Source organism: Gossypium raimondii, chromosome 10 (genome assembly GCF_025698545.1).
Source record: "Gossypium raimondii isolate GPD5lz chromosome 10, ASM2569854v1, whole genome shotgun sequence".
Lineage (NCBI taxonomy): Eukaryota > Viridiplantae > Streptophyta > Magnoliopsida > Malvales > Malvaceae > Gossypium > Gossypium raimondii.
Window position 1 is genome coordinate 21,511,281 of NC_068574.1, and position 23,367 is coordinate 21,534,647.

General features: G+C 32.3%; 2 protein-coding genes across 5 annotated transcripts; both read left to right on the forward strand.

Annotated features, from left to right (window-relative positions):
* The first annotated feature begins 1,433 nt into the window (after positions 1-1,433).
* Positions 1,434-6,662, forward strand: LOC105777320 (uncharacterized). Its single transcript, XM_012600529.2, has 7 exons — positions 1,434-2,039; positions 2,464-2,563; positions 2,838-2,903; positions 3,467-3,581; positions 4,207-4,289; positions 5,698-5,759; positions 6,157-6,662. Exons 1-7 carry the CDS (start codon positions 1,858-1,860, stop codon positions 6,266-6,268), a joined length of 720 nt encoding a protein of 239 aa, XP_012455983.2. The 5' UTR covers positions 1,434-1,857; the 3' UTR covers positions 6,269-6,662.
* Positions 6,663-10,685: 4,023 nt separating this feature from the next.
* LOC105777319 (uncharacterized) lies at positions 10,686-15,320 on the forward strand. Of its 4 annotated transcripts, none has more exons than XM_012600525.2 (11): positions 10,686-11,096; positions 11,874-11,983; positions 12,694-12,797; positions 12,872-13,068; positions 13,198-13,479; positions 13,578-13,636; positions 13,721-13,757; positions 13,844-13,915; positions 13,997-14,147; positions 14,278-14,421; positions 14,542-15,320. In XM_012600525.2, exons 2-11 carry the CDS (start codon positions 11,881-11,883, stop codon positions 14,956-14,958), a joined length of 1,566 nt encoding a protein of 521 aa, XP_012455979.1. In that variant the 5' UTR covers positions 10,686-11,096; positions 11,874-11,880; the 3' UTR covers positions 14,959-15,320. The 4 variants fall into 4 exon arrangements, with proteins under 4 accessions (XP_012455979.1, XP_012455980.1, XP_052477725.1 ...); XM_012600526.2 differs by lacking the exon at positions 10,686-11,096 and adding an exon at positions 11,400-11,521; XM_052621765.1 differs by lacking the exon at positions 10,686-11,096 and adding an exon at positions 11,569-11,796.
* The last annotated feature ends 8,047 nt before the right edge of the window (positions 15,321-23,367 follow it).

The following is a 23,367-nucleotide window of genomic DNA, read 5'->3' on the forward strand; positions in this document are numbered from 1 at the left end:
ATCTCAATATAAGTTATTACTTTGTTATATTTTAAGTAAACTTTTATTGTAATATATTTTTTAATTAAAATTAAAATTTGTTATTGTTACTTTTTACATAAAAATTGTATAATATTGTTTATTATATAAAATCAATTATGTCAAATAATTTCATTATAAAAATATGACATAGTACGAGTTAATTATATTGTAAAATATTCGATTAGGTGCACTTGATTATTAAATAATACATTATAATTTATATTATTATTCACCATGAAATAAGAAACTTTTAACAAATGAAAGGAGTTTATTTGCATAATGGAAAGATTTTATGTTTTAAAAAAAATATAACTTGATATTATATTTTTATTATTAAAGGACTTATAATTTTAACAAATTTAATGACATAAATTATGTTTTTAAGTATAAAACGTTAAAATTAAACTTTTATTGAGTTTAAACCTTACTCTTATTTAGTTATTTATTTATAACTTTTGGTTTTTATAATGTCTCTACTTATTTTAACGTAAATGATATAAATTAATTCTAAAAATTAAAAGCTAAATTCAATGAAAAATAATTAAAGAAAAAAACTTGAAAATTAGGTAGTAATACCATAGAGTTTTTGGTTTGTATAATAGTAGTTGTTAGGATAATTACCATCACCGGCCCAAAGCCCAAATGAATTTGGGCCGAATTACAATAAGCTCACAGGATAGGCTCACATAAGACCCTATGAATACGTGTTTGGTTTAAAGAAAGATACGTGTCTATATACATGAGGCCTATCTACTTAGTAAGTCATGTTAATAAACTGTATTCATTTCATATGAATATACATATACTGCTACCTGAAGAATATAGAGAAAAACACTTAACAGTAGTAATCTTATTTTCTGAAAAAAGGTTGTGTAAAAATATTTAAGTTGAGGACAATAAATGAGGAAAATAATGAAACAGAAAGTCCAATAATTGGGAATCTGACAACTACGGAATGGGGAGACATTTTCTATGTCATTTACCCATCCTTTTCTTTTGCAACCAACTCTTTTCCACCTTGTTTTGTGGAGACTCGAAAGTGCTCTCTCCTAATTTATTTATTTGTGTTAGGCAAGAGATTTTGGTGAAACAGCTTTGAGATCATTTTTGGATATTGTTAATTTTTTAAAAACATATTTTTAATTAGTAATGGTTACTTCAACTCCAACAAGATAAAACGATGTTGCAGTAACCTCGACACCCACAAGTATCGAGATCGAACCCCTTCATTTCCCTAATAAACAAAATTTAGCCTCTCCAACTACTCTTACAATTAAGATTTACTACACATTTAAAAATATTTTGTATGTTGTGTTGGATGTTTTTTCATCAATTAAATCTTGATAGCATGAAAAAGGGCAAGATTGTCATTTAATAAAGATAATATATTTCCCCTCAAATTCCGGTAATAGAAAGAATGAAAAGAGATGTACTTTTAGAGTTCTGTAACTTCAAATCAACACAGATTCCCATTTCCCAAGTTGATTTTGATTGATTTTTCCACTTCCTTGTACTTTATCCACCCCATCTTCAATTTCCCTTTCTCATACACTTCTAACTAAAACCAGAATTACAGCTCCCTTTACTCTAATCTAATCATACCCCTACTCTTTTCCTTCTCAATCTTTGAATTTTTCCTCTTCCTTTTCGCAATTCCTTACCAATCTGGGGTTTGCTTCTTTTCTGGCGGGAACTCTTCAGCTGGCTGGATGGAACCAACTTTCATTTAAAACATTTCTTTTTTCTTTTAAATAAAAAATTCCTTTTGTGTTTCCATTATATTCTGTAGGAACCAAAGAAAGGTGTGAAAATCGGAAATTTTTTATTTTAAAATTGATGGCGAACCCACCGGGGAACCATCAACAAGAAGCGAATCAAGCGTCATCTTTTAATGGAGCTCACTTGAACAACGGGAATCCTGTACCAGAGACCTCAGGTTCGGGTATGAAGCATAACCCTGGTATTTCCTTGGATTGGACCTTGGAAGAGCAAGCTATCCTCGACGACGGCTTAAAAAAGTGAGTCTTCTTTGCTCTTTTGGTTGCATGGGATTTTGGGGCTTTGGTGAAATTCTATTTTTGTGAAATTTCAATTTATAGTTCTAGAAATGTGAACTTTGTTGTTGTACCATTCTTGATTGAATTTATCGTTTCTTTGAACTGGTTGGGAGTGTTTAAATTTATAAAATGGAAGGGAATGGAATAGTTCAGCAGCTAATACGCATGGTAACAACTTCCTTGTAAGAGTTTTGATGGGGATTGAGGTCTTTTGAATGTCGGAAATCTCTGTCGGTTGTTCTGGATAATCCAATTGATTTTTTTTCCACATTTTACTGAATGATCTCGTTATTAGCCTAATTTATTTTTAACTTTCTTCCTTTTGTTGGGATTGGGAGGATTCAAGTTCTAATTCTGATTCTTTTTGTGTGGCATCTCCTTGCAGATATGCGTCAGAGCCAAGCATAATTCGATATGCAAAAATCGCCCTGCAGTTACAAAATAAGACAGTCCGGGATGTGGCTTTGCGGTGCAGATGGATGACGGTAAGCGTTACTGTTCTCAAAAGTCGATCTAAATTCATCACTTAACTGTTTGTCTGAGTTCTAGAATATATAGACTCATAGATGTAGAACATATTTCTCAAGTGGCTTAAAATGCTGCTGCAACGAGGCAGGCTGTAATCATTGGAGTCAATTTATATTTTGCTGGCTTGATTCCATAATTCTACTCTGTGTTTTATATAGTGTATATGTGTTTGTGTGCGCGCCTGCATGCACATGTGTGATAAGAGAACAATCTGATTTATGCTTGATGCAGAAAAAGGAAAATAGCAAGAGAAGGAAGGAAGAACATAATATAGCCAGGAAAAGTAAAGACAAAAAGGTAAGATTTATCGGTTTCTTTCTTCTGTGTGCTAAACTGTAATTATTTCTGTTTTTTTTTACTCCTATGAGCATGCTCAGTTGTTTAATTCTTAGAATGCAAGATATTAGATATCCTTTAAAGGTAAAATATTCTCCCTGTGATACTGACACGCGGAGAGCATATCTTTATTTAATTTCCTATTTCCTCTTTCACACGGGCACATCTGGAGAGATGTGAATGACTGCTTCCATTCACAATGGAAACCTCTCTTGTATATGAAAGGTAGTGGAGCAGAGCTCATTGAGCATAGGGAGGTTATTGAGTTGAACATAGTATTTTATATTTTTGTGGTACAGATGTTAGATGGAGATTTTTTTTGATGAATATGTTAGATGGAGATTTAATTGGTTTTTAGACTTGTAATATATTAGATTCAAGCAAAATAATTTCTTTCAAAGTTGCCAATTCATGATAATATTTTGTTGACATAATAATAAATAGGGAAATATTTGTAGTTTATGATTTATGACTGTTTTTTTGGACCAAAAGATGCTTAGGAATAACTTTTGCTTTGTTTTCAGGAAAGAGTTGCTGATCCCACGGCAAAGCCTACTCAGTTTGCAGCTCGACCTAATCTTTCTCCTTATGCACCCCCAATGGTTCCTATGGACTATGATGATGGTATTCCATACAGAGGTGGGTGTTATCTTTGACTATTTTTAAGTTGCTCTTAATTGTTCGAGGTTTAGAGATGTGCTCTATTGGTTTAGATTTGATCTTTGAATCATTTTGGTGCTTTCTTGGGTTTTTTTATTTACTTGATCCCTGCTATGCATATTGTTCTGATTTTAGATGTTCTTAGCCTGAGCTATCTGTCAATGCTTTTGTAATTTATGTTGACAAGAGATGTTGAAACTTTGAAGGATTTGGACAGTGGGGGTGAAGCATTATTTCTGCCTTTTTCTTAGCCTGTGGGGCTTTAGTTGGCAGGTCTTATTTGATTCCCGTTTTATAGCTTTAATAAATTACCAATTTCTAATAAAGAAAAGAAAGTGAGAAAAGTGAAGAGGAAAATTTGATGTTCTTCTATAGATACATTTTTTGTCACAGAATGCAAGTAACAGAAGAAAGGGTCCAAGTCATGGCTAAAAATAGTCTAAAAGAGAAGTAAGAAGTAGCCGTACTTTTTTATTGAATATATTCTCTTCTTGATCATTGCAACAAATAAAGCTTGAATTTAGATTTATGGTGCTTGATTAAAATATTTTATGATGTTAACACTGGAAATTTTAATGGAAAGCTGCGTTATGCTATTTTACAGCTATTGGTGGGGTGACAGGAGAACTTCTAGAGCAGAATGCTCATGCCTTCAATCAAATATCTGCAAATCTTGCAGCTTTTCAGGTGAACTACCGATGTTATGAGTAGATTGTTTTATGTTATCCTTCTATATGTTTGGTGAAAATGATTAGTATTGAGAGGTTCCTTAACCCTATCTTTGGGACATCTTGATTTCTCACTTCTATGAAGTCTGGTATAAAGTATTTTTCTAAAGCACATTAGAAGAAAAAAAAAATCATCACTGTTACATACTCTTGCCTGATATGAAAGCACTCAGAAAGCAGTGCTGGAAAAAGAACTATTTGGTTGGATTCAACCTGGCTCAGTCTTCTAGCTATAACTTCTCATTGTTGTCCAACTTTCAGAAGATTGGACGAAATTGAAAGGAGTGCATGATTTCTATGTGGTTAATACAAGTGTCTTGACTGATTCATTTATTTGTTCAACCAGTGTGTGCTTCTGATGTATTTAGATAAAAGCTTTCGTTATTCTACAGTGAAAGAGTCTGCATCATTATTTTCAAATATTTATGATATTATTTAAATCCCTTGATTGAGTTGCTGTCACGAGTCAATCGAGCTCCAATTTGGTTAGAGAAATTATTAAAATGTTTTTCCTTAATTAAAATAAATTGTATTATTTGAGGGTATTTTAGTCTTTTTATTTAAAAATAATAATAAGTTTACATGAGGTGGGATTTTAATATTATATTTGCATTTTAATTGTATTATGCATACTTTCTTGCTTCAATGAATTGTATATCTATACTTAAAATAAACCCTTGACTAGGGAAATATAAAAAATATGCATGTGGCAGGATTTAAACTCGTGTTATTTACATTAATAAATGTCCAAATCAAAATTTTATTTTAATATATTATTTATATTTTAATGAAATTGTCTTTTCGTTATTAAAATAAGTTATATTATTTGAGGTATTTTAATTTTTATTTTATTTTAAAACTACTAAAGAATTTGCATGTGGTTGGATTTAAACTCATGCTATTTACCTCAATAAAGCATTAACTTTACTACTAAACTAAATCTTTATTTTAATATAATATTTACATTTTAATTTTATTAGGCATACTTTATTATATCTATTGATTGTATATATTAATAATGTTGTTGATTGAGTTGGTGTCACAAGTCAACTCTGTAATAACTCAAGATTAATAACAACACCATGATAAACAATTATAGTACATTTAGTATTCTTAATATGATTTATGTGTTTAAATTTCATTTTACTCCCAATTAAATTTTTTTATTTTAATATTTTACATATTTCATGTGTTTAAGTACGTAGCTTCTTCATATGATAGAATATAGATATTTGTGTATAGCCCTTATTTAAAAAGTATCTTCATTTAATATCAGCTGCGAGTAGCAGTTTGATGTAAAAGTGAACAGCATTTTGTCTGATTGCTTGCTTCAGCTTTATGGGATTCTTGTTTTTATCTGTTTTCAGATACAGGAAAATATTGGTCTTCTCTGCCAAACTCGTGACAACATTCTCAAAATCATGAACGAGTAAGTTCCAGCTTTCTATAAATGTTACTTGCTTTCTCTTGTCACATGATCTGCAAAACACTCAATTTACTTGATTAAAATATAATCCAGTTGCCTGAATTGTTATTCAGAAACTTCTCTTTGGCAGTTTGCTTGATCCTATTCATGCCCCATTTCCCAAATCCGAATAGAACTGTACTTGCTGCTACCCTCTTTATGTTCACTTTCAAACTTTTAATGAAACAATTAAAGGTGGTTATATTAACCACGATATTTAAATACATATAAATTATGAATTTTCTAACGAGTCTACTCCTGTTAATTATGCTATTGAATTTTGCTCATTGCTTGGTTGGCATTATGGATTCCCAAACTTGGTTATCATATCATACAAGTAATGTATATATGTATATTGCAGGTTGAATGACATACCAGATGTAATGAAGCAGATGCAAGTACTTCCAGTGAAACTGAACGACGAGCTAGCTAACACCATACTTCCCCCGTCATCCCATCCCATGCTTTCATGATGCTCTGCCTCCTGCTTAGTTTCCGATAAACGAGCGGGGGGTTGTGCTAGAGAAAATAACCGCCGATAAGGTCGACTCTCTTTCCATTAAATTTTAAGAATAAACTGTGTTCCCCTCGCTTTTCTTGCATGTGGAAGGCTTGCTTTTGTACTCTCTATAGTTTGTTCGTTTTAGGGCTTTGCATGGGGGTTTTATATTACATAAAGGAGTAGAGTTCAAATCTTATATTTTATTTCTCTCTGTTTGTATAGTTTTCGTTTCTTTTGTATTTTGAAGTTTACAAGTGAACTTTTAAGAGGTTGACATTTCTTTTAAATTTATTTTTAATAACCACTTAAATTAACATTGTACAAATGTATTACTTACAATTATTAGAATTTTCTTTTTGCTCTCAGTCCTTCTAACTTCGTAACTACTGTATAATGATCATTTGATTCTGTAATTCATTTATGTTTCTTTTTGAAAATCATTTTCGCATATTCTCACTTAATTTTTAAGATATTTTCATTTTAGTTATCTATGTGCTAAATCCTTAATGACATTCATTTTGATCACTCAACTTTTAGATTGTTTTCAATTTGGTTGTCGAATTTTTTTAAGGTCTTGATCTTGGTAAGAAAGAATTACGGATTAAAATTAAAAATTTGTGGAAACTAAAATAATGAACTAAAAATTTTCAAATTGTACTGGCGAGAATTTTAATTTTTTTTAATTTTGAAATTTTAAATTTCAAAAATTAAAATCAATTAAAAATTTGTTGAAATTTTTTATCTCTTGATAAAGCCAACCAATTTGTTACCATAATATTAAAATTAATTATTCTATGTTTCAAATTATCCTTAACAAAATCAATTCAAATTACTCCTATTTAATAATTATTTATGAAACTTTAATTTATTTTGATTTTATAATCTCAAATCTTCCATGCTAAAGGCAAAACAAAAATTCTTGCAATTAACTAAATTAATAACTTGTTCTTAATTTTGGTAAAGAAGTGATGAAAATCATTTTGGTTTTGTTGATTGACATGGAAGATGAAATTAATTAATTAAATTAGTTGCAATGATTTTTTGCTCTTTTTTTGGTGAAATCTTTGATTTTAGTTAAGTAGGAAGATCCATGATCATATAATCAAAAGAAATTTGGATCGTAAATAATTATTAAAGATGGGTTACTTGATTTGATTTAATTTAGAAACATAAAAATTAAAATTAAAATTTTAGAAGGAAATGAAATTAATTAATTTTAATATTAAAATAACAAATTGACTCGGGATAAAAAAATTTCAACAAATTATTTAATTGGTTTTGATGTTTTAAAATTTAAAATTTTAATATCTACAAAAGGAAGAACTTTTGGTAAAGGAATAAACAAGTACAAGACAAATCTTTAACACATGATTTTAGTTCTTATCGTTTTTTATTTTAGTTAATACTTAACAAAGATATTTTTTTAATAAGATAAATATAATATGAACCGTCACTAAAAATATAAGGGTTGCGATTAAAATTTTAAAATAAATTTGTAGGTGATAAAAATGAAAAGTGAATAAAAGGATTTGATGTTGGAGATATTGTTATCCATTGGCAGTCGGTTTTGAATGATGTTATCCTTATGCAATGATGTCAAAGGGCAGCCGTTTGATTTGAAATAAATAAAAAAAATAGACCGTAGTTAGGAAATACTGAATTTCCTTCCTTCATATGAATTATAGGTTTTAGAAAAATGGGACCCACGTGTGGATGTTTATGTTTCCGCAAATCACTTAAAATCCGAAAGTGATTTTCACACTTCCATTTCTACGTTAAAAGTCAGTTTAAGAAGATAATTTTGTTTGAATACATCATTTAAATCGTTTTATACATTTAATATTTTAATAATCATTTCAATTTATCAATATAGGTATACTTTTCTAAATTCAAAGTAATACTAATATTTTCATATTTTATTATGTATATATACAAACGTAACCCCCAAATATGTGAAAAGTAAGTATAATATATATTTGTTGATTTTATATATTGTTGATAAAATGATACAACAGGGAGAGTGGTGGTTGCTACGTTGGTTGGTTTACCCAATCGAGGCAAAGAGTCAGAGGTGATAAAGACCGAAGGTAAGGAGGGTGCTAAGGCTGAGGGTTGAAGATATGCTAATAGAGTATTGGCTTGATATTTAAGGAGTCCCCCCCTTTTTTTATCGTTCCTAGAGGTATTTATAGGAGGAGGTTCGTGATTACGGAACACCTGTTGGACTTGTCATCTAGACATTATTACGGAACATGTGGGGCGGATGTTTTCGATGGGACAAAGATGTCTGTGATGAAACAAATCTTATCATTTGTTCTGACTAGATGGTATGAGGCAATTGAATCTATGTGGTGTTTGATGACCAACAACTTTATGTTCTTAATGAAAACTTAGGAACTTAGGCGACGAATGATTTACCCCTGTTTAGATGGTCGTTCCGGTTTACTGTCAATTGATTTATTATTTGAAAACCTTTCTAGCCTGTCACATTCCTCACGTGAATGGGAGTATAAGATATATCGAGAAAGATTGATCGGGTATAATTAATAAATAAGAAAACAAAGGAGGATTCAAGGAGGATATATTATAATTAATATTTGCAAAAGCTAGCTTTAATTTGAGGCAAATAATATAGAAACCAAGGAGGGTGGCAACGTGATTATAAAGTAAAAGATATGAAACGAATTTTCATCCTTGTTTTATTCAATCATAAATATAGGAAGGAGAAACAGCTTAGGGAATTGGTAGAGTTCCGTCTACGAAGGTGGTGTGTGTCAGAATCATAGTTAAAATGAACATATGGGTTAGATTAGGAGCATAGGCTACTTAATTTGGTTAAGAGTTATCTGAGTTTCCTAACTACCTCCCATCTAAACAAATGGCTTTGAATGTATTTCAACTTTAATTAACCAAAAATAAACAAAAGAATGGCGGTTTACATATTACAGTGAAGTCTGAATTGAAGCCATGCTTAGGCATATGTCTTTTTCTTTTTTACACCACTTTTCAAATTAATTTAGTATTTAATTCTGCTTTCAGTCCCTGTGTTCTACACATAATTAATATTTAGTTCTTTTTTTTTTTTTAAATCTCAGAAATTTACTTATTATTTTTCTATTGATTTAATAAAACTTTCAAACTACTATGTTTAAACAAGTTCTTATACTCATTTTGCAGTTAAATAAACCCTAATCTATTACTCTTAATCTTAATTTAGGTAATTATTTTTTATTTTTACACGTCATAAGTTTATTAGTTACAAAGATTTATTTACTAAACACTCAAAGGTATGGGATTAAAATTCTTTTAATCCACTAAAATACAACTATATATATATATATATATATATATATATATTAAAACTCTTTCTTAGAAAATTTTTCATACCCAATAGTTTGTTTTAACTAAGAAAAAAGTTTCAAACTCATTTACCTGAATTAATTAAACAAACAAGCTTAAAACAACAAAGGTGTGATTTTTTTTTATATTTTGTCAAACGGACAATATTTAAAATTAATTTATTTCAATATGAATCTTAGATGGAAAAGGTCTAAAGGATAATGATTAATAATTAAAATACTAGTATTTTGCATGGAAATTCAAACTTTTTTGGTTGAAAATATGAATTTCATTAAAACTTAAAAAGTAGTTGTTTTTAGATTAATTCCATATATTTGAGTGCTTAATTAAGAAAATTTTGAACATGTGTGAAAATAAAAGTAAAAGACAAAATTTACCTAAATTAAAATTAAGAGAAAAATTAATAGATTAAGAGTTTATTTAATTACAAAATAAGTATAAGGGTCTGTTTAAACATAGCATAGTAGTTTGAGCTTTTTGATATATTAGTTGAAGTCCAATTGATAACACTATTAAATAATTTTTGTTAAATTGGATTGCGTGACATTTTATAAAAATAAAAGAAAATTGCTCATATGACCAATTATTAGAATAAGCAAATACAAATGTTGAATATGAGGTTATAAGATTTTTCAAATTTAAACTTAAATTGTAAAATTCTTCAACAAGTCGATAATTTTCTTTTGCTCGCATGCCCCCGTGTGACTTTAAATTAGCAACACGGACAATCTAATAAAATCGCATAATCTAATTTAACGGAAATCCTTTGACAATATTATCAATTGAACTTCAATTTTAAAATATATGAATAGTATAGGAGTTAAAAACAAAATTAAGTATTGAAATTATAAGTAAAATATATAAAAGGAGATATTGAATTGAAGAAAAAAGGGACCAACTGGGGGGGAAATAAAGGCTAAGAAGTTAGATAAATTAATAAGCCATCGTTTTAGATTGAGAGTTGGACTTTGGTGCACCCGCATACGTTTTCTTTTCAAAAAGGAGAAAAGGAATTGCAGACGAATGACCACAATCTTGACGGAAAGGCAACCATTTTGACCATTTAATAATAAACTAAACTTGGTTTTTTCTTGACTTTGGCAAAAGACACAGACAAACCAAATTGTTTTGGTTAATATCAGTTCCATTTATTTATATATTTGGTACACCCGAGGAGGAGTTGTTTCAGAAGTGGGTTCAGTAATAAAGAGATTTTAATGAAGCTGTCTCATCTGACTTTGGGTTATCTCTGTTTTTGAAGCTTGCAAAATCTCCAGAATCATTGATGACTTCATTCTAGAAGAGTCCAAGTGGGCAAGTTGTGTGTCAAACCAGAAGATCGAATTTTGAAGACGTTCAAATCATAAGCACCCATTCAAGCATTTATAGCAGAAAATTGTTGTTAAGGAGAGCTTTGAAGATTCATCATATTAACTTCTGTAAGTACTTTGAATGAAGTTTTAGCTTTTCTTTTGCCATTGTTACAAGTTGCAGATTGGTATTTGAAACTGCAACTTCAAGTTTCCATCGTATCTTCTAAACCAATCTTCTGTTTTACTGATTCTTTGATGTTAATTCAACTCTTTTACTAAACAGAGTCTAGAATTGTTCTTTGCTTGCCCACAAGTCATTGCTTTTACAAAAGTTTTGCAAACACTTTATTAGTCGTATACATAACATGATGATGTATCATCATATATTAACCCATTTTTTAATAAATGAGAAAAGATATCTTTCTCTTTTCACACTTAAACTAGATGCCCTTTTTTGCTTTTCTTTTGCCAATACCTTGTTATTAAATGCTTCAAGTTCCCTAGTTTTCCAACTAAACCTCAATGCTCCTGGCTATAAATCTTTGAAAAAGGTTATCATGTACCTTCTTGCTAGTTTCCATTTCTCTTTTCTAATATCTAATATTGCACTCTATGGTAGACAATTCTAGTCATCAATTTTGAAATTTAAACTCAAAATCTTCAAAAAAACAACTCTTGTTTTTAGGAACTTAATTTCAAGTGTTTTAGTTGTGCTTTAAACTTATTTGAGGGGGCTACTTCATAGTTCCCTAGAATTTGGTTCATAAGTCATATTGACTTAATGGGTTAGTTAACATACCAAAAAAAACGGGTTCGTTCCAGTTTGGTAAGAAAAAACAATGGCATTAAATTCCTGGATCAAATTTCCAGTCTAAATTCATAATATGTTTGCTTGTTTGACAGGTTGAAAATGGGCCTCACAAATGGCACAAGATTAATGGTGCCTTTATCGTTGATGGTGCTGATTTTAGCGTTAAATTTCATAGAAATTGGTGGTAGTGCTTCTTCTCCAGGTCTGGCCTAATTAACTGACTTCTCTAATTTCCTTTTTAATTTCATCATATACAACTCAGTGACTTAATATAAACGGATACAAACTTTAAACTTTTTTGGCATAGTGGTTTTTTAATTTCATCATCTCTTCTTGTTACTCTATCTCTCACTCCGATATTGTATAAAAATGCATAATGATTAATTTAGTCCTCAATCTTTACATCATTTATTAGTTTAGCTCTTATTAATTTTTAACAATGTTGGTCTGACATGGCTTGGCATCATTTGTTATATGTCACTTCAATAAATAAAAAATTTCAAAAGTTTAATATATATAAATAGTTCATAAAAATTAAAAAAATAGCATAAAGTTCACCGTATTAAAAATTTAACGTTTTAGTTAGTATTTACATTTAAAAAACAATTCAATTTATTTTTGAAATATTAGATGGTCAAATTTGACTCTTTTAAAAGATTGAGAGTCAAATTTAACTAAACAAAAGAATAAGAACTAAATTGACAAAATGTGTAAACGTTAAAGACTAAATTTATGATTATGCCTAAAAAAGTATTTGGTACAAGCCCAAAAATTTATCAGGGCCTGGTCTTGTTATATAAGAAGTTTGTTAAGCTGAAGCAGTTAAATAGTTGTATAATATTTATCATAAATTTAAAAAGAAAATGATAAATCTATGTTTTTAAAAATTTTTGTTGTTTTATTTTTAATTAGATACAAATTCAAGCAATGAAGATGATACAGTAAGAGTGGATCCATTGGACAATTTTAACAAGTATAGAGGAGGATTTGATATCACTAACAAGCATTATTGGAGTGTAATTCTCTATACCAACCTCCCTTACAATTTCACTTTATTACATTAAATTTTTATTTATTTTATTTTCTGCAGTCAGTTGTATTTACAGGGATCTATGGATATGCAATCGGACTCTTATGGCTTTTATGTGGAATATTGTACGGGATCTATCTCTTGGCAACTACTTACTGTTGCAAAAGAAACAGAAAACCCGACATAAAATCTGTCTGTCACAAGCAATGTTACTTATGGCCTATTCTCCTAGCCATGATCTTCACAATCCTGGCCGTGTAAGCTCTTCAACTCTCCAAAATGTTCATCACTTTGATTGAATAATGTCGTGTTTTTCTAGCTTCAAAGATTGAAACCAATTCTGGGTTTTGTTTCCACCATTGATGAAAACACTGTTTTTTCTTCAGAGCTGCTTCAGGTTTAGTTCTTGGAGGGACTGTTAGGTTCCATTCTGAAGCGAAAACAGTCGTGGACATTATTATAAGAACAGCAAATGAGGCATCAGACACTATATACAACACTACGGGCGCCATGAAAGAAATGAGGGATAGCTTGGGTGACACTAATGGAGCTGGTGAGGCTTCTAGTTTTCTTACAACTACATCTCGGAGATTGGATGTTGAAGCTGACGATATTGCAAGACAGGCTAGAAAAAACAGACGAATGATCGATAGGGGTCTCCAGATAGTGTAATAAATCTCTCTCAAACTTCCCCGATATCTTTGCATTTTTTTTACTCAGACTCGAATGTTGATTATTGACCCTTTGTATCTATTTGTTCTTACAGGTTTATAGTAACCACAGTGACTATTTCCTTGAACCTGGTAGCAGTTATTGCTTTGTCTGGTATGTTCACCAATATTTTTGTATCTATGTATTTACTCATGCCATTGTTCTTATGAAGGTTGAATTTTTTTTGTCCTTCTGCAGTGACTGGAATTCTGAGAATTCGACGACCACTTTACTGGTAAGGAACTTACGCATTCATGAATTTAACTCAATTTGTTGTGAATCACTCTGAGCTGAAGATTTTCATTTTTGATCATTTTTCAGGCTAATTGGAATATGTTGGATCTTGACAATTCTATGCTGGTTGTTCTTTGGGATATATTTCGTGTTGGAAAAGTGAGTTCAAGTTTTACTTTGGGATATATTCCAGGTTGGAATTGAATTGAAAAACTCAAAAGGTAAATGTTTGAATTACAGTTTTTCAGGTGATACATGTACAGCTCTGGAAAATTTCCAAGAAAATCCATACAATAACACTTTGAGTTCGATTCTTCCTTGTGATGAGTTGCTGTCTGCAGAATCAGTCCTGTCTGATGTTAGTGCTGGAATTTATAACCTTGTTAATGAGGTAATTCAATGTCTTTTGTTCTTTTTAGTTCATATGTTAGCTGACTTGACACCAAATAACTTGAACTCCGAATAAAAAAAATGGTCCGAACTCAAATCCATGGAACAATTTAACTGACTTATGATTTCAGGTGAATGCGAACATATCGGAGCTGCGAGCGACAACATATCCTAATCTTGCTCATGTTTGCAACCCTTTCACCGCACCACCGGAATATACATATCAGCCAAATAACTGCCCCGCTAATACGATCAGGATCGGCGACATACCGAAGGTATGCAAAATCCAACATGTTCATTTCCTAGTCTCAGGTTCCCTTTGTTGATCTTATCTGTTACTCTTTTCGAGTTTGTCATGTGATAAACATCTGTAACGGATTTGCATGACTATGTAGATATTGGAAGTATTTACATGTTCGGATGCCAACAATGGAAGCTGTGGAGAGGGACAATTCATATCCAGCAACGATTACAAAACAGTGGAGGCTTACACAAGTTCAGTTCAAAACCTGCTAAATGTATATCCAGGCATGGAAAATCTAGTCCAATGCCAGTCCGTGAAGGACGCATTTTCCGAGATCCTCGGCCACCACTGCAAGCCATGGAAGCGAGCCGCCCGCATGGCGTGGGGGGCAATGGTGTTTCTCTCAATCATCATGGTAATTTTGGTTCTCATATGGACGGCGCAAGCTCACCATGATCGACAACTTCATTCCTCAGACATTTCAACCAAACCCCAATCTCAAACAATGGGTTCATTGGGATTAGAAGCAAATAATGAAGTGAAGATCAAACATCATGATTCAGTTTAAAAGCAAAAAAAGAGATGCAGATTTGAAGATTGGTACTTTGGAAGACAAAGCCGGCAGCAGCTTCCAAGAAACGCTAGTTTTGTACAGGTGAGAGAGATGCAACAAAATTAATTAAATTGAAATAAAGATAGATAGAGATAAATTATACGAAATAGGTAAAGGAAAATAGAATACAGGGACCATTTTTTATGGTCTTAGATTGAAGTTTAGATTTTTTATTTATTTATAATATTACAAGAATTACAGTTTTTTGCTTCTTTAATTTAGTAGTGTCAAATCTGGGGATCAACCCCTTAAATATAATGTAATATTTACTCGTTGACCTATAAAAAGAACATTTATTCATCTATATTTCTGGGTCAGTATCCTCCTCAAATTTTATTTGATATAGGTTTAAAGAGTAATACTTTCCTAACCATATTCAAAGCATCATACGAGTCCAAACAAACAATACTGAATAAACTTCCCTAAAGTGGTGCATCCTCAAGTTTCAAGGAACACTTAATGAGTTGTTGAGTTTAAACAATCAATGAAAGTTGAGACAAAACAATGAGAGTTGCTAACAGTAGCCAGCTGCCAGACTTCACAAGTAAAGCGACATCTCAAAAAAAGAGCCCCAAATCCTCAAGTTGACCGCAGTGAACACAGTCCGTTGGCAAGTTAATCCCTTTGTTTAACAAGGTCGCCTTAATAAGGAACAAAACATCGTAAGCAACGACGCACTCTTTAATTTTTAGGGGTATCGAGCTGCCCTACAAACGCGCGCAAGGACCGTCCATGCTACCATGAAAAATGCTCGTAAAGGATTTAATCGCAAGTTTATAGCTAGAGCTCACCTTTTACTGGCCACTCATACCAAAATGCCATATCTGACGATTTGGTTGCTGACTAAAACAAATTCGCATGCTCAGAATCCACTGAGCATCACAAGGAGTTAAAATTTGTCATTTTATAAATGTGACGATTATATTTATTGATTTTTTTAGAATTTAAACTAAATTTATAAATTTTGTAAAAATTAAGGGCTAAATTTATTATTGGACCAATAAAAAAAAGCATGTCAACACTTTCGTCAAATTTCAAATGGCGATGACCAAAAAATTTGTTTTCGAATAGTTTAGTGGCCAAAATAAAATGCGAGCAATACTTTAGTGATCATTTCTGTACTTTTCCCTAACTATTTTCATTGAAAATGTTGCCCTCTTAAACGAGAAATTCTTTAAATTAAAAATTAAAGATATTTCAAAATACATCATTTTAAAAATGTTAATGTTTATAACTATTTTGTTTAGAAAAATATTTTCAGAATTATTCAACGAGAAAAATAAATTCGGAAAAAGAATGAAGAAAGATATTGAAATTTGTGAAAAGTGACAAAGTAGATTTAGATAGAAAAGAAATACATTGACCAATTAATATTGAGTTAGGTTCATTGAGAAAAGAGGTATAATAAATATAGAGAAATTTTTAGATTTTATTTTAAAACACTATAATGGTCAAATAAAGGTATTTTTATTTTATTTCTAAAAACAGGGTTATTTATCTAAATAAACATACAAAAAGTCAATCCAACCCTTAATTTCAACTCTCTTCTAATTGTCTCTTACATTTTTTTTCAAATCTCTTTCACCTTTTATTATACAAATAGTATGGGCAAGAAATTAAATTTATTTTTTTGTAATGAAAGATATTGTAACATTATCTGCCCTTTTAACTTTAAAAACAAAATATTGTACACGAAATTATCATAAATAAATATGTTTTATCATCAGAATGACACAATATCTTTCACCCAAAAAAATTTTGAAGCCGCCAAAATTTAATAATAAGCTGAGTTTACATCACACTATTTATCATATTCATTTCATTTGTCCAAAAAGATATTTTGAAATTTAAATATTACATTTTTACCATCAAATCTTAATATTTATGATTTTAGATGATTATTAATTCAAAATGTTAGGGTGGGTGTGCCTTGCAATTATCGGATTTCAGTATCGCAGCATCAAAGTCAGTTGGTGATGTCACAACGAGAAACTTCCCAACGTTGCGACATGGCGATGTACTCCCCACATAAATCGGGTTTTTTTCCCAGTTAAACCCTGCTATTTTTTCCCAGTTAAATTCTGATTACTTTAGCGATATTTTAGTATGATTAGACTACTAATCTTAGCCTATTTAAGGGGACCTTATATCCCTATTTTGAGAGGCAAATTAACAGGCAATTAAAGATGTAGTACTACAGAGCTTTTCTTTTGAGGATGACAAGAAGTAGTTGTAGATGAGTTTTGGTAAGAGTTTTCATAATAACTATGAAGAGAATTTTGTACCCCTTTTGAGAGAACTCTATGAGAGTTAGGGTTTTGTTTTCGGGTTTACTCTATGAGAGTTAGGACTTTATTTTTAGGGTTTGGGTTCGTACGTTTAGTACATTTAGGTTTATTTTCTCCAAATTATACTCTTGTTTGTTTACTCATTTAGTGAAAAGCCGAAACCTCCTTTGCTCGTGATTTTTATCTTCCTCGGAGGAGTTTTCCACATAAAATTTGTGTTCGATCTTCTCTACATTTTCTATTTCATTGTTTATACGGGTCGATCCCCAACAATTAACATTATTTAAATGAAAAAATTACTAACTTTAATTGGAGCAAAACAAAATTTAACAATATTATAAGGGATTTTCTAGCCAATATTGAGTAAAAATGATATTGTATCATGTTGATAATAATGCATATTAATATTTGGTAATTTTATGTATAATATGAAGAAAAATTCAATTTTGGATTTTGTAAAAACTATTTTTAAAATATTTTTTAATCAAGAAATTCAATCGTATCATGGATGATTAAGGAGAACAAAAAAATGATTTAAATGTTGTCCTGCAACCAACTTGGTGAAAGAGAAGATAAGAAATTTAGAAATGGATAATTAATTTTTTGCATACGTTTATTTCGATGGAGTAATTTTTACAACAACTGTTGGATGTATATTTGAATGTCGCGAATAAATAGCTATGAGATTTAATAGAAATATCTCAGTTGATGAAATGAAAGAAATAATCAGTACAAAAATTGTTAGACGTTGTGGGAGGAGTATCTCGAAACTATTCTACAATTTTTCAATTTTGTTAGATCCCATCAAATTCATCGAGATGAAACTTGTAGACGATTAAGACGTAGAGACAATGGTTGCTATTTATTGCCGAAATCGAAGTCACCAAACTGATCCGATCCAATTGTTTGCTGAGTTAGCTGATGTGGAGCTTGGTAAAGATTTCACTCAATTAAGTGAAGAACTTAAAGTACAGGATCTGGTATACGGTGGTTCCAATAGCATTCGTTGATAGACGAGCAACTGTACTCGAGATCGACATCAATCTTAATGTTTCACCTGGGTCTGAGAACCTTAACCTGGGTCCTCGTTTACAAATACATCCAGTGGTGATTGAGACCGATGAAGATGGTGATGATGAATATGATAATAATGATCCTTTTGGTTACGAGGTTGAAGATTTTAGTGATCCCGATCTAGATGAGGTCTCGAATGATATTGATGATAAAAGCGCGAATGACGATGAAAATGTTAACGTGTCTGTAGTTAGGAACCCGAATCGAGGCATTATGATATGCAATGATCCTGGGGTACACATGTCGAACATAGATCTCGATGCAGTGCAAACATTTGAGTTCTCGAAGTACCCCAATATAGTACCTGCTCACCGGTTGACCGTAGAATTCGGACGTGAGGAGGTTTTTGTGGGCCAAAAATTTGCAACCAAGGAGGAGTACATATTTTCCATTAAGCAGTATATCATGAATTTTTCGGTTGACTAAAGTCGTTGTGTCTAAACTGACATTGTATATTGGGGAGTGTTGGAGGTTAGCAGAAGACTGTAATTGACGGGTACAAGCCGTATTTATCCAGAAGTCGCAAATGTGGGAGATTCAAAAATTTGTTGGGCCTCACACATGCATTTCAACACGTATGATGCAAGATCACCGTAAACTTGGTTCAAAAACTATCTGCACATGCATCATGCCAATGATAAAGGACATGCCGACCATTTTTGTTTCGGTATTGATTATCGAAATGCAAGAACGATTCTAGTATTGAGTGTCATACTAGAAAACATTGATAGCTAAACAAATAACCATGGAACATTAGTAGGAGATTGGGATGCATCGTATAATGAGCTACAGGGGTGGATAGCTGCTATGCAAGAGTACATGCTAGGAACTATCATTGAGTTGGAGACACGATCTTATTATGGCCCGAACGACCAACTACAACTGGGAAAAAGAGTCTTCTATCGGATGTTCTGGACGTTTGATCTATGCGTTGGACATTTCCCCATTGCAAGCTGATTGTGCAGGTTGATGGGACATGGCTATACAAAAAAATATATGCATATCCTACTCATTGCGATTGCTCAAGACGGGAACTAGAACTTGCTCTTGTTAGTATTTGCCATCATGGACAAGGAGGACATGAAATCATGAGAATTATTCTTGACAAACTTGTGGAACTATGTTGTTAGGAATGAAAAATATTTGCATTATATCTGATACAGGGAAGGGAATAATTATCGCGATCAGGTGTTCGAGTGTTCTATGGAGATTCGTTTACTGCATTCTGCACATTGCTGCTAACTTCCACCGAGACTACAAGAATGCAAACTGGTGGAGACAAGTTGTGAAAATAGGTAAAATTTAGTTTCAACATATGTTTTCTTAATACATACATAACGTACGAGCTAGAGCCATACCTTTTCAGGCAAAGGATGACCAGATTTAAGGGTGACATGTAAGGTGAAACGCATACTCTTTTTCGAGTGTGGTTGGGATCCATGGCGCCATGAAAATGGGTTCAAAGTTTCGATGATGGGGCTCGATATGGTCAAATTACCACTAACCTAGTAGAGATGGTTAACTCCGTGTTGAGGCTGACACGATATCTTCCAATTTTATCTATTTTCTCAGCTATGTTCTGCAGGCTGACAACCTTGATACCAAGAATAGGGTTGAAACAAGTCAACCAGATAGACGCAGAACATGTGTTTGTTGAAGATGTTAGGAAGACAATGGATACGAATCATCAGAGATTGAGGTCGATGGATGTAGAACTATATTCTCAACAATTTGGAACTTTTCAAGTTACGGATTTCATCGGTCGCCAACCCGGTATCCCGCCTAGGTCCTACAGAGTTGATCTCTAAAATAGACGGCGTGATTACGGGAGGTTTCAGTCACTTTGTTACCCTAGTGCACACGGTGTTACTGCTTGTGCTTGCACCTTTAGGAATGTTGAACAATATATCGATGAGGTGTACACTCTGAAGTGCATATTGCGTGTTTGGGGAAACGAGTTCCCCGTCTTACGTGATCTGTTTACATGGGAAGTGCCTCTACTAACTTTTGAGCTTGTCTTGAACAAGGGGTTACGTAGGAATCCGAAAGGTCACCCATAAGTCACTAGGATCCGTAATGAAATAGACACGAGGGAGAAAATCGACAACAAAATTTGTGGCGTATACAGAGTAGCTGGTCATACCTAGACTTATTTCCCGTACCAAACCTATCATATTAGACAATCATCGCAATCGAGTAAGAATTGAGCTAATGTACTCCATCTTGAAGTTTCCAATAAAAAAATTATTATGGAGTTTTCATTATCAAACCTATTATGATGGACCATATTTATATTTTGACATGTATAAAGTTCATTAAAAAAAAGGTAACACAATTTTACACTAATTCTTTTGGAGGGTCTGGAACTACAAATCAATAACAACGAAATTTGGGAGACACTAATGTAAGTCGATAATTTATTTCTTAAAAATCATCTCATTTAAATTTATAAGAAAAATATCCAAAGATTATTCTAAGAGAATTAAATTAGATATAAGCTTGAAAGTTAAGTAAATAAAAATTGAGTTAAAATGCCCAAATTTTACTATAATTAAATAAATAAAAACTTGACCATTTAAATTACAAAAAACCTCTAAAACTGATGGTTCGATTGTGTGGTTTTAAGGCTATATCATTGTGGTGGTTGACATTAACATTGCGGGTGCTCATGGCAGCCATCGTTATCTTTATTCAGAACATCGTTCACTTAATCCATCGTGAGACCTAGGGGTGTGCTAAACATAGTACCAAAATCGTATGCCCCAAACATTTGCCCGAGAGGAGTGGAGTACTATGGTGGTAATTAAATATATCAAACATCATCAATGGATTCGGGAATCTTTGATTGATATCCATAGCCTAACGAGCCCGGGAAATAGTTATCAACCCCCAACTTCGGATGATAAGAATTATCCATAGACTGTGTGTAAGACTGCTCGAGGTCGGGTGTCGACTCGGTTTGGGTGAAGGCTCCGGCTTGGGTACAAGAGGTGGATGTGGAAGGGGATGGGAGTGTTGCCCAAGTTGTGACATGTGCAGAGGGACTAACATTGATTGCCCATAAAATAAATACGGTTTCCTCTTCTTGAAGTGTAACACCCCTAACCTGTCTTTGTTGCCGAATTAGGGCTACGGAGCATTACCGTTCAACCAGAAATCATTTAACATTATAACATAAAATAAAATAAATTTATTTCAAACCAATTATTCATATGCATTTTGTCCCTAAATTGAGCCTTCTAGGCCCTAAAAATAGCTTATAAGGAATTTGAGACTAAATCAAAACAAAAATTTTTTATGAAAAAGATGCAAAAATGTGAAAACAGGGGTCACACGGCTGTGTGACATAGCCCAGGCCATGTAATATTTGAGTAAGGGACCCACGGCGGTGTCCCAGCCCATGTCCTCACCCTTGTAACTCACTGAGAAGGGTCATACGGTCGTGTCCCAGGCTGTGTGCCAGGCCGTGTAACTCTTTAAGTTGCCACATACGGCCATGTGCCAGGCCGTGTAACTCACTGACTTGAAACATTAAAATTTTACAAATGACATAAGGTTGTGTTGTCGGCCGTGTGTGTCACAAGGCCGTGTGACAGCACGTGTCCCAGGCCGTGTGAACCCAAAATTTACCTAAAATGAAGCCATCTCAAATCCAATTCACACCTAACCATTCAAACCATTTGGGCACACATTCAAGGGATTCAAACACACATAAACATGCCTTTTCAAACATCCTAAATCACCTGACCAATATGCCATTCAAAGACACCACAATTGCATCAAACATTATGAATCAAACCAAAGCAATTTGACCATATCTCAAACACAACCTAGTTCACTTAACTACCATACATAACCATTTGCAAGCCATCAAAACATACCAAAAGAACCTTATTTACAAGCACTTAAAAATGACCAATATGACATAACTTGGTAAGGCGTTAAAGTGCACCAAACCAACATAACCTCAAAATTTTAAACATACCAAAACATACATTACAAATATCCTATACATGCCATTATTAACCTTGGCCAAAATACACAAAATCTACTGAAATGATTGTTGGATAGTGTGATAGGTCTCCGACGAGCTTCCAACCGGTCGAGCTTTCGATAATCTATAAAAGAAAGGAAAGTAACTACATAAGCAACGAGTGCTTAGTAAGCTCGTATAACTTTAAACATAACTTACCATTTTATTTATACAATTCATAGATTAAGCATAAATCATTACCAATGCCATAAGTTTAGTAAAATTCTATACAACATCATCAAACTCACAAGTTAGTACACTTGTCCAGGATACAAATGAAATCAACCATAAGATTTGTAGTTTACCATATATAAACACATCATTTAATTCATCAATGTTATCATAAGATCATGATTCATTCCATTTGCATACTTACCATTTCATTTCCTTTTCTTACTCATTGAACCATCTAGAATCGCATCGGATACTTGGGAATACTCACACATATAGTGTGCCTTTCCATATAAACGTAATCTTTCCTTTACATCAATGCTCACACGAACTATGAAATGGGCCTGCTCACACGAGCTGTGGGTCAGAATGTAAGCTACACGATGCTGCTCACATGAACTGTGGAGAATCCGCAACAAATGCATGACCTTAGCCATCGATAGGACATTCAAGACCAGCACCTGCAACATGAAATCCCTAATGACATGTCATTTGTATCCTAAGAATTCTTAAGGTTCAACCGGGACTCGTTATCTGTCAATTCATCATAACATGGATACATTTATATATAGTTTCATTTATATTAAAACAACATAGAAAATAGCCAATTTAGCTAACATTAAAACGATCATAGTTCATACGAACTTACCTCGATAACTAATGTTGTAGTAGTAGAGTCGAACTAATCCGAAACTTTTGCTTTTCCTCGATTTAAGTCCAAATGTGGTTTATCTTGATCTAAATAGATAATTTCAATCAATTAAGTACTTCTTGTATTCAATTTAATCTATAGTTCAT

Excerpts from the sequence above, each read along its gene's own strand:
- LOC105777320 (XM_012600529.2), top strand. The coding sequence starts at position 1,858 with ATGGCGAACCCACCGGGGAACCATCAACAAGAAGCGAATCAAGCGTCA. Across the intron at positions 3,582-4,206 it reads TGATGGTATTCCATACAGAG|CTATTGGTGGGGTGACAGGA; the intron begins GTGGGTGTTATC and ends GCTATTTTACAG. Across the intron at positions 4,290-5,697 it reads CAAATCTTGCAGCTTTTCAG|ATACAGGAAAATATTGGTCT; the intron begins GTGAACTACCGA and ends ATCTGTTTTCAG.
- LOC105777319 (XM_012600525.2), top strand. The coding sequence starts at position 11,881 with ATGGGCCTCACAAATGGCACAAGATTAATGGTGCCTTTATCGTTGATG. Across the intron at positions 13,916-13,996 it reads ATATATTTCGTGTTGGAAAA|TTTTTCAGGTGATACATGTA; the intron begins GTGAGTTCAAGT and ends TTTGAATTACAG. Across the intron at positions 14,422-14,541 it reads GGATCGGCGACATACCGAAG|ATATTGGAAGTATTTACATG; the intron begins GTATGCAAAATC and ends ATGACTATGTAG.